The sequence below is a fragment of the Urocitellus parryii genome, chromosome 6 (genome assembly GCF_045843805.1).
Source record: "Urocitellus parryii isolate mUroPar1 chromosome 6, mUroPar1.hap1, whole genome shotgun sequence".
Lineage (NCBI taxonomy): Eukaryota > Metazoa > Chordata > Mammalia > Rodentia > Sciuridae > Urocitellus > Urocitellus parryii.
In genome coordinates, this window is record NC_135536.1 from 121,053,899 (window position 1) to 121,067,212 (window position 13,314).

Here is a 13,314-nt window from a genome sequence, read left to right on the forward strand (position 1 = left end):
CTATACCGCCAGTGCTTGAAACCTTACCTGGCACATAGAAGGCACTCAATAAATATTTGTTAAATTCAATGAACGAACTGAGATACAGAGAGGAAGGATATGCTTTGGCTTTCATTCAAGAACTCTACAAATATTTATGGAGCACCCACTCAGTAGCAGGCAACAAGCTTTTTTATTTTTCACAACATTAAGCCTGTGACTCCTGCAGGGCAGAGTTTAAAAATTCCATTTAAAAACCAACTTTTATATGGAGGTATAATTTACATAGAGTGCAATACTGTTTTGAGGTGGTTCTTGAGAAATGCATCCTCCAGTGGAACACATGCTCCCATAAAGAAACAAACGTTGCTTCACCCAGGCAGGGCGAAGACTTGGACTCCCACGTTGCGTGAAAGCCGCCCCAACTCGGGGTCGGGCTGGGACCTGGCCTCCGCCGCCCTGCGGGGGCAGCGGCGGGCGGAGGCGGGACTACAAGTCCCAGACTTCTCTGCGCGCCCGGGTCGTGCGGAGGGAGCGGCGGCGGCGGCGGGGAGGGGGCGCAGTGGCGGTGGCGGCGCGTTGGCGCGGGGGCTCGGGCGCCGACGGTGGGCGCGCTGCGGGTGATGCCGGGGGCCGGGACCCGGGCAGAGGAAGGTGGCGGCGGCGAGGGCGCGGCGCCCGGGGCCACCGCGGAGGCTGTGGTGGGGGCCGGGCGGGAGCCGGCGCGGCTGTGCGGCTACCTGCAGAAGCTGTCGGGCAAGGGCCCGCTGCGCGGCTACCGCAGCCGCTGGTTCGTGTTCGACGCGCGTCGCTGCTACCTCTATTACTTTAAGAGCCCGCAGGACGCGCTGCCTCTGGGCCACCTGGACATCGCCGACGCCTGCTTCAGCTACCAGGGCCCCGACGAGGCGGCTGAGCCAGGCGCTGAGCCGCCCGCGCACTTCCAGGTGCACAGTGCGGGAGCCGTCACTGTGCTCAAGGTGGGACTGCGCGCGCCCGGCGGCCGCCTCACTTCTCAGTCGGCTCCCTCAGTTCAGTCTGATGACTTTCCCTGCCACCTTTCTTCCCCAAAGGCCTCTTCCCATCCTTCTCTAGTCGCCTTCCTTTCCCCACTTCTCCTCGATTCCACCCTCCTTCCTAATCTTGCCCTTAACCTGAGTTTAGGCTAGTGGAGCTGGGGCTACTCAGTCCCTTCTTCCTTCCTCAGAACTTTGATCCATTGTGTCTTCCTGTATCTTTCATCGGTCCTCCTCCTTGTCCCTCTACTCCGACCATCCCTCCCAGAATGGTAGGCTTTCATCTCCAGGGACTTCTTTATAACTTATCCTTTAACCGCTGTGTGCTTAGCTGCTTCTCTGGAAGTGCGGATAGTAGTAGTATTTACCTTATTTTGTGTGTGTGTGTGCGCGCGCGCGCGCGCGTGTGTATGGGGGGGGATTAAATGACTTACACTCAATGTTAGTGCATTTAGTGCTGCGGTGGACAGAGCCAGAGATGGCCCCACCACAGTCCCCTTCAGAGTGGGCGGGGATGCTCCAGCCAAGTTCACTTAGCTAGTAAGTAGCACAGCCTGTTTTCTTGCTTGGCTTGGGAGAGGTGGGAGGGGGTTGCTTCATGCCTTGCTCTTTGGAGGCTTCCTTAATCTTCACTAGAGACTGAGTGTAGAGGCGTGGCAGTAGTCAGGAATCTTGGTGCTGGGTGGCCTTCCCTGTCCTTGGGAATCCTTAGAAGGCCAGACTCTATCATCTCCTAGGCCCTGGCCTAGACCTGGGCTGCCTGTCTTAGGGCCTTGCTCCCTGCCTGCTTCCTTTGAGTCTCCACCCTCACTCCTCTTTCTGGCTTCTCTTCCGTATTGCAAGCTGGGCTTTCTCCAGAGCAGCAGGGCTGGGCTCTTTCAAAAGCAGCTCACTCAAAGCCAGCCAAATGGAGAGCAGAGTGGGCAAGCACCCTGGCCTGTGAGCACAGGACCGTTCCCTGAGAACACTAGAACCAGCAGCAGCTGGAGTTGCTCCCTGAAGTCGTTCTTAGAGCTTTGACAACTCAGCTTTTGCCAATTCAAGCATCATCTGATTCCCATAGTCTTTTGGGTTAGTCTCTCCCATCTCTGAGTGGTAGCAGACAGCCTTTTTCTCCAAAGGAAGTCAACCAGAATTGCAGTTCAACTTGGGGTTAACTTAAGAGAGTATATAAACTTGGGAATGGCCCAGCAAGTTCATAGGAACTTTTGCCAAAGGTAGAGGCTTGTCCTCAGTGTACACGTGGACTGTCCCTGTGTCAGATAAATTTCTGGTGGAATTGTTAAAAAATAAAACTGAGTGGCCTGTTTCAGATTTTCTCAGATACGTTTGAGTCTTCTATCAGTTTTTTTTTTTCATTAAAATCTAAATAATGGTGTCTGCCTAAGTGGGACTACAGAATCAGGTCTCAGGCTTGGATGAACTTGAACTTGCAGCTTGAGTCCACTGCTCACATGTGTTGGACAAGTTTTGCCACCTCTCTGTCTTAGTGTCTGCTTTGGCCAAGTGGGAATCTGACCTTCCTCATTGGGTGGTTGTGAGGATTTTGGAAAATGTTATGGAAAACAACTGGTACACAGTAATTACCATCTGGCAGCCAGATGAAACATCAGATGGTGTTTTTGGCCAAATGTGTAGTATATTCATAAAGTTCATGTACTGGAATGTTATGCAGTAACGAACATAAAGGAAGTAGAGGCTGCATGTGTCCTTTTGAATAACTCATAAAACATAAATTGAGGAACATATGTTACAGATTGATACTATTTATGTGAAGATTAAGAAACAGTACTACCTATCATAAGGATATAGGCTGTGTAGGGAGAGGGAGAGCCACCTGGGGGTGATGAATGTGCCCTGGATTCAGTGTGGTGGTTGCTTCTGATGGGAAGACTGGAGATGTGGTTGGGGATGGATGTCCTGAGGCTTCCATTGTTGCTTTACAGTGTTTTATTTCTCAGACTGGTTGGTAAGTACACCAGTGTTTGCTATGTTGTTCTGTTCATTTTTTTCTATGTTCAGACTATTTGTTTAAAAAAGGAAAATACATTTTAATGTGGACTACTGACCCACCTGAAATTCATTCATGAAATTTACTGACTTCATGAATATTCATGCATGAATATTTTATATGTAAAATTAGTCACAGAATTGGACAGAATACCTGAGGCCAAGTGCTTATTTGATAAAAAATGATGGAATTGGAAATAGGCAAGGCTTTCCAAAAGAAAGCAACAGTTGAGATGTAGGGTTTTAGAGTTAGAGTGTGTTTTGAGAAAGGTGAACTTCAGTGTATAGTAATTCTTTTTGAGCTGTAGGAGTAAAAATTTTATGGTGGTAAAAGTGAAAAATAGCAATTTATTATCCTTTTCACCTGAACTGATATAAGAACTGATTTCCTCAAGCATTAGTGCTTCATGTTAGGGCTGCCCAGCTACCAGGAAGACTGTGATTTCTAAAGAGCATCGTAGGTTAGTGAGCAGTTAGCCTTAAATGAACTTCAGCTAGCTGCATATAATTGCACAGATATAATTTCTTCTGATGGATGAAATAGAGAAGAAAACCCAGCAGTTTGCTCATTGTAAGTTCTTTCTTCTTCTTCTTCTTTTCCAGTACTGGGATCGAACCCAGGACCTCATGCTTGCTAGACAAATGCTCTACCACTGTGCTATAATCCAAGCCCATATGTTTCTTATTTTAAAGTGTTTTCAGTCTTTTCTGGAGAAGCTGTAGCTTTGTTGGGCTTTTCTGAGATGTTTTATTGCTTGAGGCTTAATGAAAGCTGATATTGGAATTTCTTGATAAATGTCACTATTCCTAAACTCAGGGATCTGGTCCAGTGCCGTTTTACTGATGAGGGAAAGGAGGCTCGAAAGGGAATGTGATTTGCTTGAGATTATGAAGCAAGATTAAGTAGGGGCTCTGAGAAAAGGGAGAGTACAAATGTCCAGTATCTAATTGTATTATCTGACAAACCTCCTGCTTTTGGCTTTGATATCATTTTTGGTATTGGGTTAGATATCTGCTTTTGGATTTGGATTAGATAAGGTGTGTGGTTTTCCCTTTCCTAAATTTGATGTCTTTCCTTTTTATGCAGTAAGCAAGTACTAAGAACATTTTACTGCCCACCAAGAATGTCTTTACCAGGATGTATTGTTCCTTTTAGTGAACCCTTGGTTGCTGTTAAGGGTCTGCCAGAAGCTGACATTTCCTGATTGCAGGGTGCGTGTGTGTGGGGGGGGTGTTGGGTGAATGTGTAGATGTGCTGGAGGCTTCTTAACAAGCTTTACTAGGATTGGTGGCACAGGGATAGGTGTGGAGTAAGCAGGCACTTAGGGGCAGGAGAGCATGTGAGAATGAAGGTAAAATTTGAACAACCCTCTTCTTCTAATCTTTGCTGTCTCTAGAGCAAGGAAAATCTTCAGACTAGCATCTGTCCCCTTTCTCGTAACATTTGTGCTCATGTGGGCATGTGTTGGTTTTCATGTCACGTAACTGAACAGCTATGCATCCCTATTCTTAACCCACTTTTGTGGGAAGGATGCACATTCTCTGGTGTTGAAACTTCTTTCAGTTTAATGACAAACATTTGTTAGCTTGAGTAATCATAATGTGTTCAGTACAAAATAGATGTGGTGAACCAGCCTTCCTTGCTAAACAGTTCTGGTAAGCTATTCTGTGCTAGGGCAGTTGCTCGGGGGTCTTGAAGCATTATTTAAATTCTTAAATTGCGGGGACTAAACTTTTCATGGCTTTTTGTCATGGCTTCCCAATTAGTAAGTTCCTTAAAAGCAAACACAGTATCATGTTCCTGATATCACATGGTTTTCCATCTCTCTTTGCTTCTCACACAGTCATTATTACAGGGTGGTCTCTACCCTGTTTCCTGCCCACCAGACAGTAAGCTCCCTGAGAACTGCTGTTTGTACTCTCAGTTACCAAAACAATACTGGCAAAAAAGTAGCTGTTCTTGTGAACTGTATGTGTTTTCCTCAAAATTCTTATGTTGAAGCCCCAACTCAATATGATAGTATTGGAGGTGGGTATTGGTAGGGAGATGGTATTCAGAGGTAATTAGGTAATGAAGGTGGAGCCTTCATGAATGGGATTAGTGCCCTTGAAAAGACAACCCAGAGAAATGATCTCTTTCTCCACCTCTGAGGACACAGCAATAAAATAAGACCTTCTACTACCAGGAAGAGGGCCCTCACCAGGCACTGTAGGAGAATTTCTTGCCTACTAGGGTTCATGCGTTTTTATGTTATGCTCTGACAAGCAGGTTTAAAAGAAGATAAATGCAAAGTTGAATTTATGTCCAATAGTTGCTTCTTAAACACCTTTGTTTCTTAGTCTCACAGATGCTGAGGTCTGTGAGGCTGGCTCTGGAGGGCTTGTGTGGCTGGGTCCTGTCCCCCTCTGCTGGACCTTCATGAATAGAATTAGTGCCCCCTCTTCCTTTCCTGAGTATTCCTGATGGCTGCCTTCACCGACTTTTCTCATGGCCCACTTGCTTTGCTAATGTGCACGTTGCCAATTTCCTTCCTTTTAGAGATAAATATTTCTTGAGAAATGGAGGGAGTGGTCAAATGCATTCAGGGTAGAAGAGTACTAACTCTTACATCATTGAGGTTTCTGAGGAGATGGACAAGTCTCCTTGGTCACATGCCTTTATGCATTAGCTACTGGGTTGTAACCTTCCCGTCTCCAGTTGAACAGAATATAAAAAATAACCTCCACCATGAAAAGAAGAGATGAACCCTTCTGTTGTATGACTCTCAGTAGGAAGGAAAGGAGGGTTTTTTTTTTGTTTTGTTTTGTTTTTTTGTATCAGGGATTGAACTTAGGGACACTTGACCACTGAGCCTTATCCCCAGCCCTATTTTGTATTTTATCTAGAGACAGGGTCTTGCTGAGTTGCTTAGTGCCTCAATTTTTGCTGAAACTGGCTTTGAACTTGTGGATCCTCTTGCCTTAGCCTCCCAAGCCCTGAGATCACAGGCGTGTGCCACTGTACCCGGCAGGAAAGGAGTTTTGATTGGGAACTTTTGATTCTGATTGGGAAAGATTTTATAGTGGGAGCTTAATGATATTTGAATAACATTTCTCTAAATCCTATCAGACTAGTTCTCAGCTGGGTTTTGTTTGCTTTCATAGGGTAAATGCAATATAGAAAAGTGAACTGGGGAGTGGTGATGCTTCCAGCTGGCGTTTTATAAATCCTCTACCCAGGGTAGTTACTTCAGTGAAGACCCTGGGCACTTGTATGCATGAAGCCTTTTGAGAGACCGGAAGCTGAGATGTCCGTTGAAGAGACTGTGGTTTTCATGATCATCTAGTAAGCAGTTGCTCAGTAGGTAGTACAGGAAACCCTGAACTGACCAAAGATTCAGGATGGTTTTGCTCCTTGATATGGTGTAATCCTTTCTCTGAGCATCTGATGTTGTGTCCTTGGAGCATAAACTCCATAAGGGAGACATTTTTTTCTCTGTGTAGTTCTCTTCTGTGTCTTTCTTTAATGCTTAGAGGGATGTCAGGCACATATTAGCTTCTCAGAATATGTTTGTTGGCTAAATGAGTACTTTGAGCCCTCAAGTCTTCTTGGAGAGAGTGGGTGTGGGTGTGAGGTGGGTTATGTACTCTCATTTCATGGTCAAAGGGAGGTTTTCAACCTTCATCTATTTAGCAAATGTTATCTTGCTGCAGATTCAGTAGTGAAAATTTCCCATTGATTTAAAAATCTAGTGTTAAAAAAAATTTTAAATAGCTTAGCACCTGATATAATTGAAGAATTGTAAGAGCTTTGAAAAAATCTTTGTAGAGAGACCATGTTTGTTAGTATTCAGCATCAGGAAGCAAATATCAAGTAACTGCTTTTTTTTTTTTTTTAGGTTCTGGGAGAGGTCTGGTTTCTCTCCATAATAAATGAGGGGGAGCGGGGACATCTCTTATGTAAAATATTAATTTGTATATGGCTTAGGGCTAGGAGTCTGTGGTTTATATAATAATTTCTGTGAGCGCTGTGGAATTGGAGATATCTTTGTGACTGATTTTATCGAGAAAAACTCCCTTGAGAAGTTGGGGTAGGGAAGCTGGTAGGTTTTGGAATAATTGTGGAGCTGCTCACACACAGACTTAGTTCCTCTTGGGTCAGCAAGATGTGTTCCCAGTAAGATGAGAATCAGCATCTTTAAATGAGTTTGTAGGCTTGCCATTTGCTTAATTTCTGCAGAGATTTGTTGTGTGGGGGAACTGGAATCTGGTGGGAAAGGAGGGTTTGGGAGTTTGGATCCTTTGGGTTTTTCCCCTTCTGCCTTTTCCCTGGGCCAGTCCACTAGAAGGAGCAACCTTCCTTAAGCAGACTGCCCCCAGGCAGGACTTTGTCCTGATGAGTGTTGGATAACTGGAGGTGGGCAGGCGAGTGTTATCAGGGATGTTGATCTTGGATTATGGGAATTATTTCTAGGCAGCAAGCCCAGTTTTCATTTCCCTTTCCAGCTCTCTGATGTTCAGTGTGACTGCTTACAGAGAAAGTGGCCCAGGTTTCTTAATGTGATGCAGCCAACCAGCCATTCACCCCACAGGCCTTATAGAGCAAGCCTCTGAAGAGCATCCAGCAGGATTCAAGCATTGCCTCTGTCCTTAGGGAGTTTGTCCTTTACCTATTCTAGGTGTCAGGAGGGCATTATCATTAAGTGACTCTGAGCTGGAGGAAGTCTTTTGTTGTTTTTGCTTTGAGGGTCATTATCCCAAAGTCAGAACTGGAAAGGACCTCAGAGATCAGCCTACCCTCCCCCTGCATGATACAGTGAGGAAACTGAGGCCCACAGCTAGTTAGTGACAACCCTGACACTAAACCCAGCACATGAACCCAGCAGTTTGATAATACTTGCTTCATATATGTATCTTAGTCTGTTAGTAGGAAGTTAGGTTATTCTGTTTTTAGTTATTATATACAAGTCATGTATCTGATTAGTTTATATTGGGTCATAGATTTAAGAAGTTTAGTTACATGAAGATTGGAAATGAATGGCATAAGTGGACCTGCCTGATAGGAAACCTTAGTGAGGATTCCCTGGCTCATCTCTTTGGGGTGGGATGTTCACCAGAGAAAGCAGGTCCCTGGTGATCAGCTGGAGCATACACGCCAACCTTGGAAGGGAACCAGTTTTTTAAGCTTTACAGTTTACTCAGCTATCTCATGGATGCTGTCCCAGAGGTAGCATGCTGATATTACATTTTTATTTCTGTCCTTTGAAAAGAACATCTCAGAATTATAGCTCTCAAATTAAGCTTGAAAAATAAGTCTCTAGGATGGTGTTAAAAATGCAGAATGTGGAGTTCCTGTCCTATAGATTGTGGCTGGTAGGCCAGGGTGAGCCTTGGGAATCTGTGTTCTCACCCAGCATCCCAGCTCTTCTGCTACAGCCCTCTATGGCCCCCTCCTTGAGAAACTACTCTTCTCTGGATCCTGAATGGTGGTTCTCTTTGACCCTGTGTGATGGTAGCTTTCTAAGTGGACTAGAAATAACTAAACTGTGTGGGTGGAGACCAGTGAAGTGTGAACCCTTTATCCTTAAGGGAGCAGTCTGTGGTTTGTAGCTGCAGATCTTCTTTGCATACTCAGTATCTGTTCTCCAGATCAATGGTTTGGGACACAATTTTTTTTTAATATTTATTTTTTAGTTATCGGCGGCTACAACATCTTTGTTTGTATGTGGTTCTGAGGATCGAACCCGAGCTGCATGCATGCCAGGAGAGCGCACTACCACTTGAGCCACATCCCCAGCCCATGGGGCACAATTTTCTATTGACTCTGAGGTGCCTGATTCCTGTGCTGGGGCTTCTGCATGGGTATTTAGAAGGAAGCTTCTGGAAGGAAATAGTGATTGTTTGGCATATTTGAATGTTTCTTAAGTGAATTATAATGAATGCCACCATCAAACAGTTGGTAAGTACTGTGTCCCCAGTTTTCACCCAAAGCCCATGGGTGACCAAATGATGTAGGAGAACCATTTGACGCTCCCCTGACACTAACTCTCTCTTAAAAGACGTTAGAAATCAGCATTGCTCCCCCACACACCTTCAGTTCAGTGAAAAGGTAGGCAGGTTTCTGCTACCAGACTCTGCTGCCCCAGAGCCTCTGATGGGTGTAACCTTCAATCTGCCCTTCCCCACCCCACCTCCTAAAACTTCATAGTAAGTCATTCTTTTGTCTTAGTTTTAAGTTAAAAAACATGAAAACAGAGTAATGCAGTGTTGCATGTGTGGAGCAAGCAGAAGTGGAGCAGAGCTGTTCAGTAGGCCACTAGTTGTGGCTGCAAGAGTTTTTGTCCTGAGCTCATAAAACCCTGACCCTCCAGTATTGTGCAATGGCAGAGCTGATAAGGAGCCATAGGAATGTAGCCCTGTGGTCACTTGGAGGCCTTGTGCTCCCTTTCTCTCTGAAACAGAAAGCATTTTAACAGGCTACCACGTTTCCTGTAGGGAAGGGCTGACCAGGGCCTTGTCCTTGCCCTTATCCTGCCAAAGTCCATGCCCATCCCTGGTGGGCAGCCTGGGCACAGTTGTCTTTACTGCCCCCCTTTCCTGTGAGCTCACATTTGTTTTTCTTTGTTCGGTTGTAGGCTGTCTTCTAGTCCATTACTCATGGTTTCTCATCTCTAAATGGTTAAGAGCTTAAAAAAAAAAAGTATTAGCTGAAGATAGGCTTAAGAAACGGCTTTTGGGGCTGAGGTTGTAGCTCAGTGGTGGAGCACTTGCCTAGCACGTGTGAGGCACTGGGTTTGATCCTCAGCAGCACATAAAAATGAATTAAATATTGTATCCATCTACAACTAAAAATATTTTTTAAAAATGGCTTTTTTCTCCAGGTGTTTGCTTTTTAAAGGGGGCTGCTTGAGTATTAGAGCTGACACAACTCCCCAGAAGGTACCTCCCAGAGTGGGCAGAAGTATGGCATCTTCTCAGGGAACAGTTATCACAGGACTCAGTGTGCAGGGAAATTGACTTGGGGCATGGGTTTTGCTCAATTTTTGAAAAGCAGTTAGGTTAGAATTCAGGATATTATTTTAATAAAATATAGGGTGTTAATTTAAAAAGATACAAAATGAGAATTTATTCTGTCCACTAGAGGAATGGAGGTTTGTGAAATTATATTCTGTCTTCCAAAGAGTAGAAGATCCAGTATTATTTGCCTTCTTGGTGTCTGCTGCCGAGCTGAAACAGAAGATTTCAAAATCTTCCAAGGGAAGAAATACATTTTTTTTCCATTGGTGCTGAGCCAGATCCCTTGAGATTGTTTCCAGCCTCGTGATTTTGAAACATTCAAAGAAAATTTGGAACCTAAAGTTATTTATCAGATCTGGGGTTGTAGTCTGTTTTTCCATCTGAATTTTGTATTATCAGGCTGCATACAATATACTTAACACTTTTTTTTTTTTTTGGTATTGGGGATTAAACCCATGGGTGCTTAACCACTAACCACTGAGTTACATACATCCTCAGCTCTCTTTATTTTTTATTTTGAGACAGGGTCTCAATAAGTTGTTTAGGGCTTTGCTAAGTTCCTGAGGCTGACCTTGAATTTTGGGATCTTCCTGCGTCAACCTCTGGAGTTGCCAGGATTACAGGTGTGTGCCACTGCTCCTGAGTTATAAACTTTTTTTTTTTTAATTGTTTATGGAAGAAGTACCTTAGACATTTCTTATAAATCCAGATATCCTTCCTCAAGTTTCTTTTTTTTTTTTTTTTTTTAAGAGAGAGATTAAGGAGGAGCAGGGAAAGAGGAAGAGAAAGAAACAGGTCCATTTTTTTAAAGAGAGAGTGAGAGAGGAGAGAGAGAGAATTTTTTAATATTTATTTTTTAGTTCTCGGCGGACACAACATCTTTGTTGGTATATGGTGCTGAGGATCGAACCCGGGCCACACGCATGCCAGGCGAGCGCACTACTGCTTGAGCCACATCCCCAGCCCCTTCCTCAAGTTTCAAAACAGGAATTCCTTCATTATGAGCAGCCATTGTATCCTTTTTAGAAATACCAGTGAGTAAAATTATCCACGCAGTTGGCATTGCTCCCTTTGAGCTAGGCAGACTTAACCCTCCTGTATGAGTGTGTGTGTTCTCCTTTCTGTGGCCTGTCATGACTGCTGCTTATGCTGTTCTCCTGGCTTAAAAACATGGTGGGGCTTGACGCTTTGGGGAGGAACCCAGAGTTTATCCTCCTAAGTGGATGACTGAGGTGGCATCATATATAAAATGTTGGAGGAATAAGTAATTGGTTCTATAAGGGACACTGATGGCTTCATAATTGGGGTGTTCCAATTGGGTTTTGAGGGGCAAGCAGCAGTTTGCTAGATGTGAGTTGGTGCAGTGGGAGCAGGGTTTTGCCTGCTCATGTGAGTGCCTGCCATGTGGGAAAAAGGTCATGGTTCTATGGAGTGTGGGTTGGCATAGGCTCCATTACTAAGCCAAAGTGCTTAGCATTGGGCTTTAAGTATGGGACTATAAGACTTCTTTGTTGTCAACAAAACTGTTGATAACAACAGTTATCAACTGTTATCAACTGTTGATGTCAACAGATATCAACTGTTAGTCAACAGTTAGGATGCTATTGCAGAGGCCCAGGAGTAGGAGGATCAGGACAGTGCCAGGGGCTATGAGTGTGGGACACTGACAAGGAGTGCTCATGCACAGGAGTCCTGGGGAGTCTACTGTGCTGGAGCACTCTTGCTCTCCCTTCTTGTATGGCCTTGTTATTGCTTGCTGCAGTCTATTTTTAAATGTGTCCTTAGAGTAGAATTGTGGCTAACAGCTGCCAGTGGAAGCACCTTATGGCCTTTGCTCTCTCCATCTCAGAGATACCACACTGACCCCACTAATTCTGATGGAACTTCTTAATTCAGAGGAACTTCTGCACTGACGGAGGCACAGCCTCTGGTATGGGAGTTGTCTTTGCCCCCAAACTAACAAACTTAAGCCTTGCCATTGGTTGAGGCTGTTAGCATTTAAGTTTTTTGAGAAAAAACATAGAGGAACTTGTGATTCCTGATGAAGTGTTGAGAATGGATTTTGTTTTAGACACACACTCTCATCCTTCTCCCTGGTAGCAAACACTGCAGACCTGGTTTGGATTTCGACTGTGCAGCTGACTGTAAGATCTTGGGAAAGAGCGATAAGAGGGTGGTTGATACTTAACGAGTACTTGTTGTGTGCCAAGCATTCTTCTGAGTTTAACCCACGTTAGCTCTCTTAATCCTCATAACAACACCATGGACTACATTCTCATTATTTCTGTCTTACCAGTGAGGAATCTGAGGTCAGGTTTAAGTACCTTGCCTCACACAACTAGCAAGTGGCAGAGCTGGGATTTGAAGCCAGGCAGTCAGGCTCAGGGGTCTGTGGGCAAGTAGAGGATACTATTTCAGAGATCGTTACGAGGGTTAAATGACAGTATGTGTAAAATGAAAGCTTAGTATTGGCACACAGTAATTGTTACTGAACAGTGTCTTATAATGTTATTAATATGCAAGTATAGATCATGGAAAAGTCTATATTATTCGAATTTTATTGAGAAAATTGGTGTAGATATTTATGGGTAGAAAGATATTTATGGGTGGAACAAAGCACACCAAAGTTTTGGTAGAGGTTACTTCTGGAGATGTGGTTATGTTTATGTTATAGTTTCTTTGTTTTCCAAATTCTTCATAGCAAATGTAGGTTATTATTTGAAATAAAAGTCTGAAATGTATATTTTAAAATACAGAGATGAATAGTTGCTTACCAGCAAGCAGGACTTCTCTTGATCCAGGCAGAGCCAGGAGCCCCTGCAAAGCTGTGGCGATATGGAATTCCACTCTGTGCTCAGGGACTTGGACGTTGTGTTGTCTTTTACTCTGTTATTGTCCTTTAATTTCATTTATGGTGTTTTTAGACACACAAATGTTTTCTTTGCTTGCTTTCTTTGAGGGTTTAGAAAGGTCTTTCCGTTCCAAGAAAATAGAAATGTGAGGACAGCAGTTTCTTCTGTGTTGCTGGGGAGAAGTATCAGCCCTGTGAAAATCTGACTCCTCATGCTTCTCAGCCCGGAGCCAGCAGCCTAGGGCTGCCCATGGGAGAAGCAGCTGGTGGCTTATGGTTTGAAGTATCTGCCCTGCCAGCTTTGGATTTGGGGCTCAATCCTGAAAAGAGTAGTTTGTTTTTCTTACGCACCGTGCTGCGGTGCAAGTGGTGTTCATCTTCTGAGTGGGAATCCCATGACTGCTGATGGTATTTCAGTGTTAGCTGTTCTAAAGATCTCTGCTAAAACTTTCCACTGTGAAT

General features: G+C 44.3%; 1 protein-coding gene across 3 annotated transcripts in view; it reads left to right on the forward strand.

The window, feature by feature from the left end:
* Nucleotides 1-602: 602 nt before the first annotated feature.
* The window catches only part of Tbc1d2b (TBC1 domain family member 2B), a 70,825-nt gene continuing 58,113 nt past the window's right edge, over nt 603-13,314 (forward strand). For all 3 annotated transcript variants that reach the window (XM_026400525.2, XM_077799816.1, XM_077799817.1), the window contains exon 1: nt 603-959. In XM_026400525.2, the coding sequence (XP_026256310.1) occupies nt 603-959 (357 nt within the window). The remainder of the gene's footprint in view (nt 960-13,314) is intronic.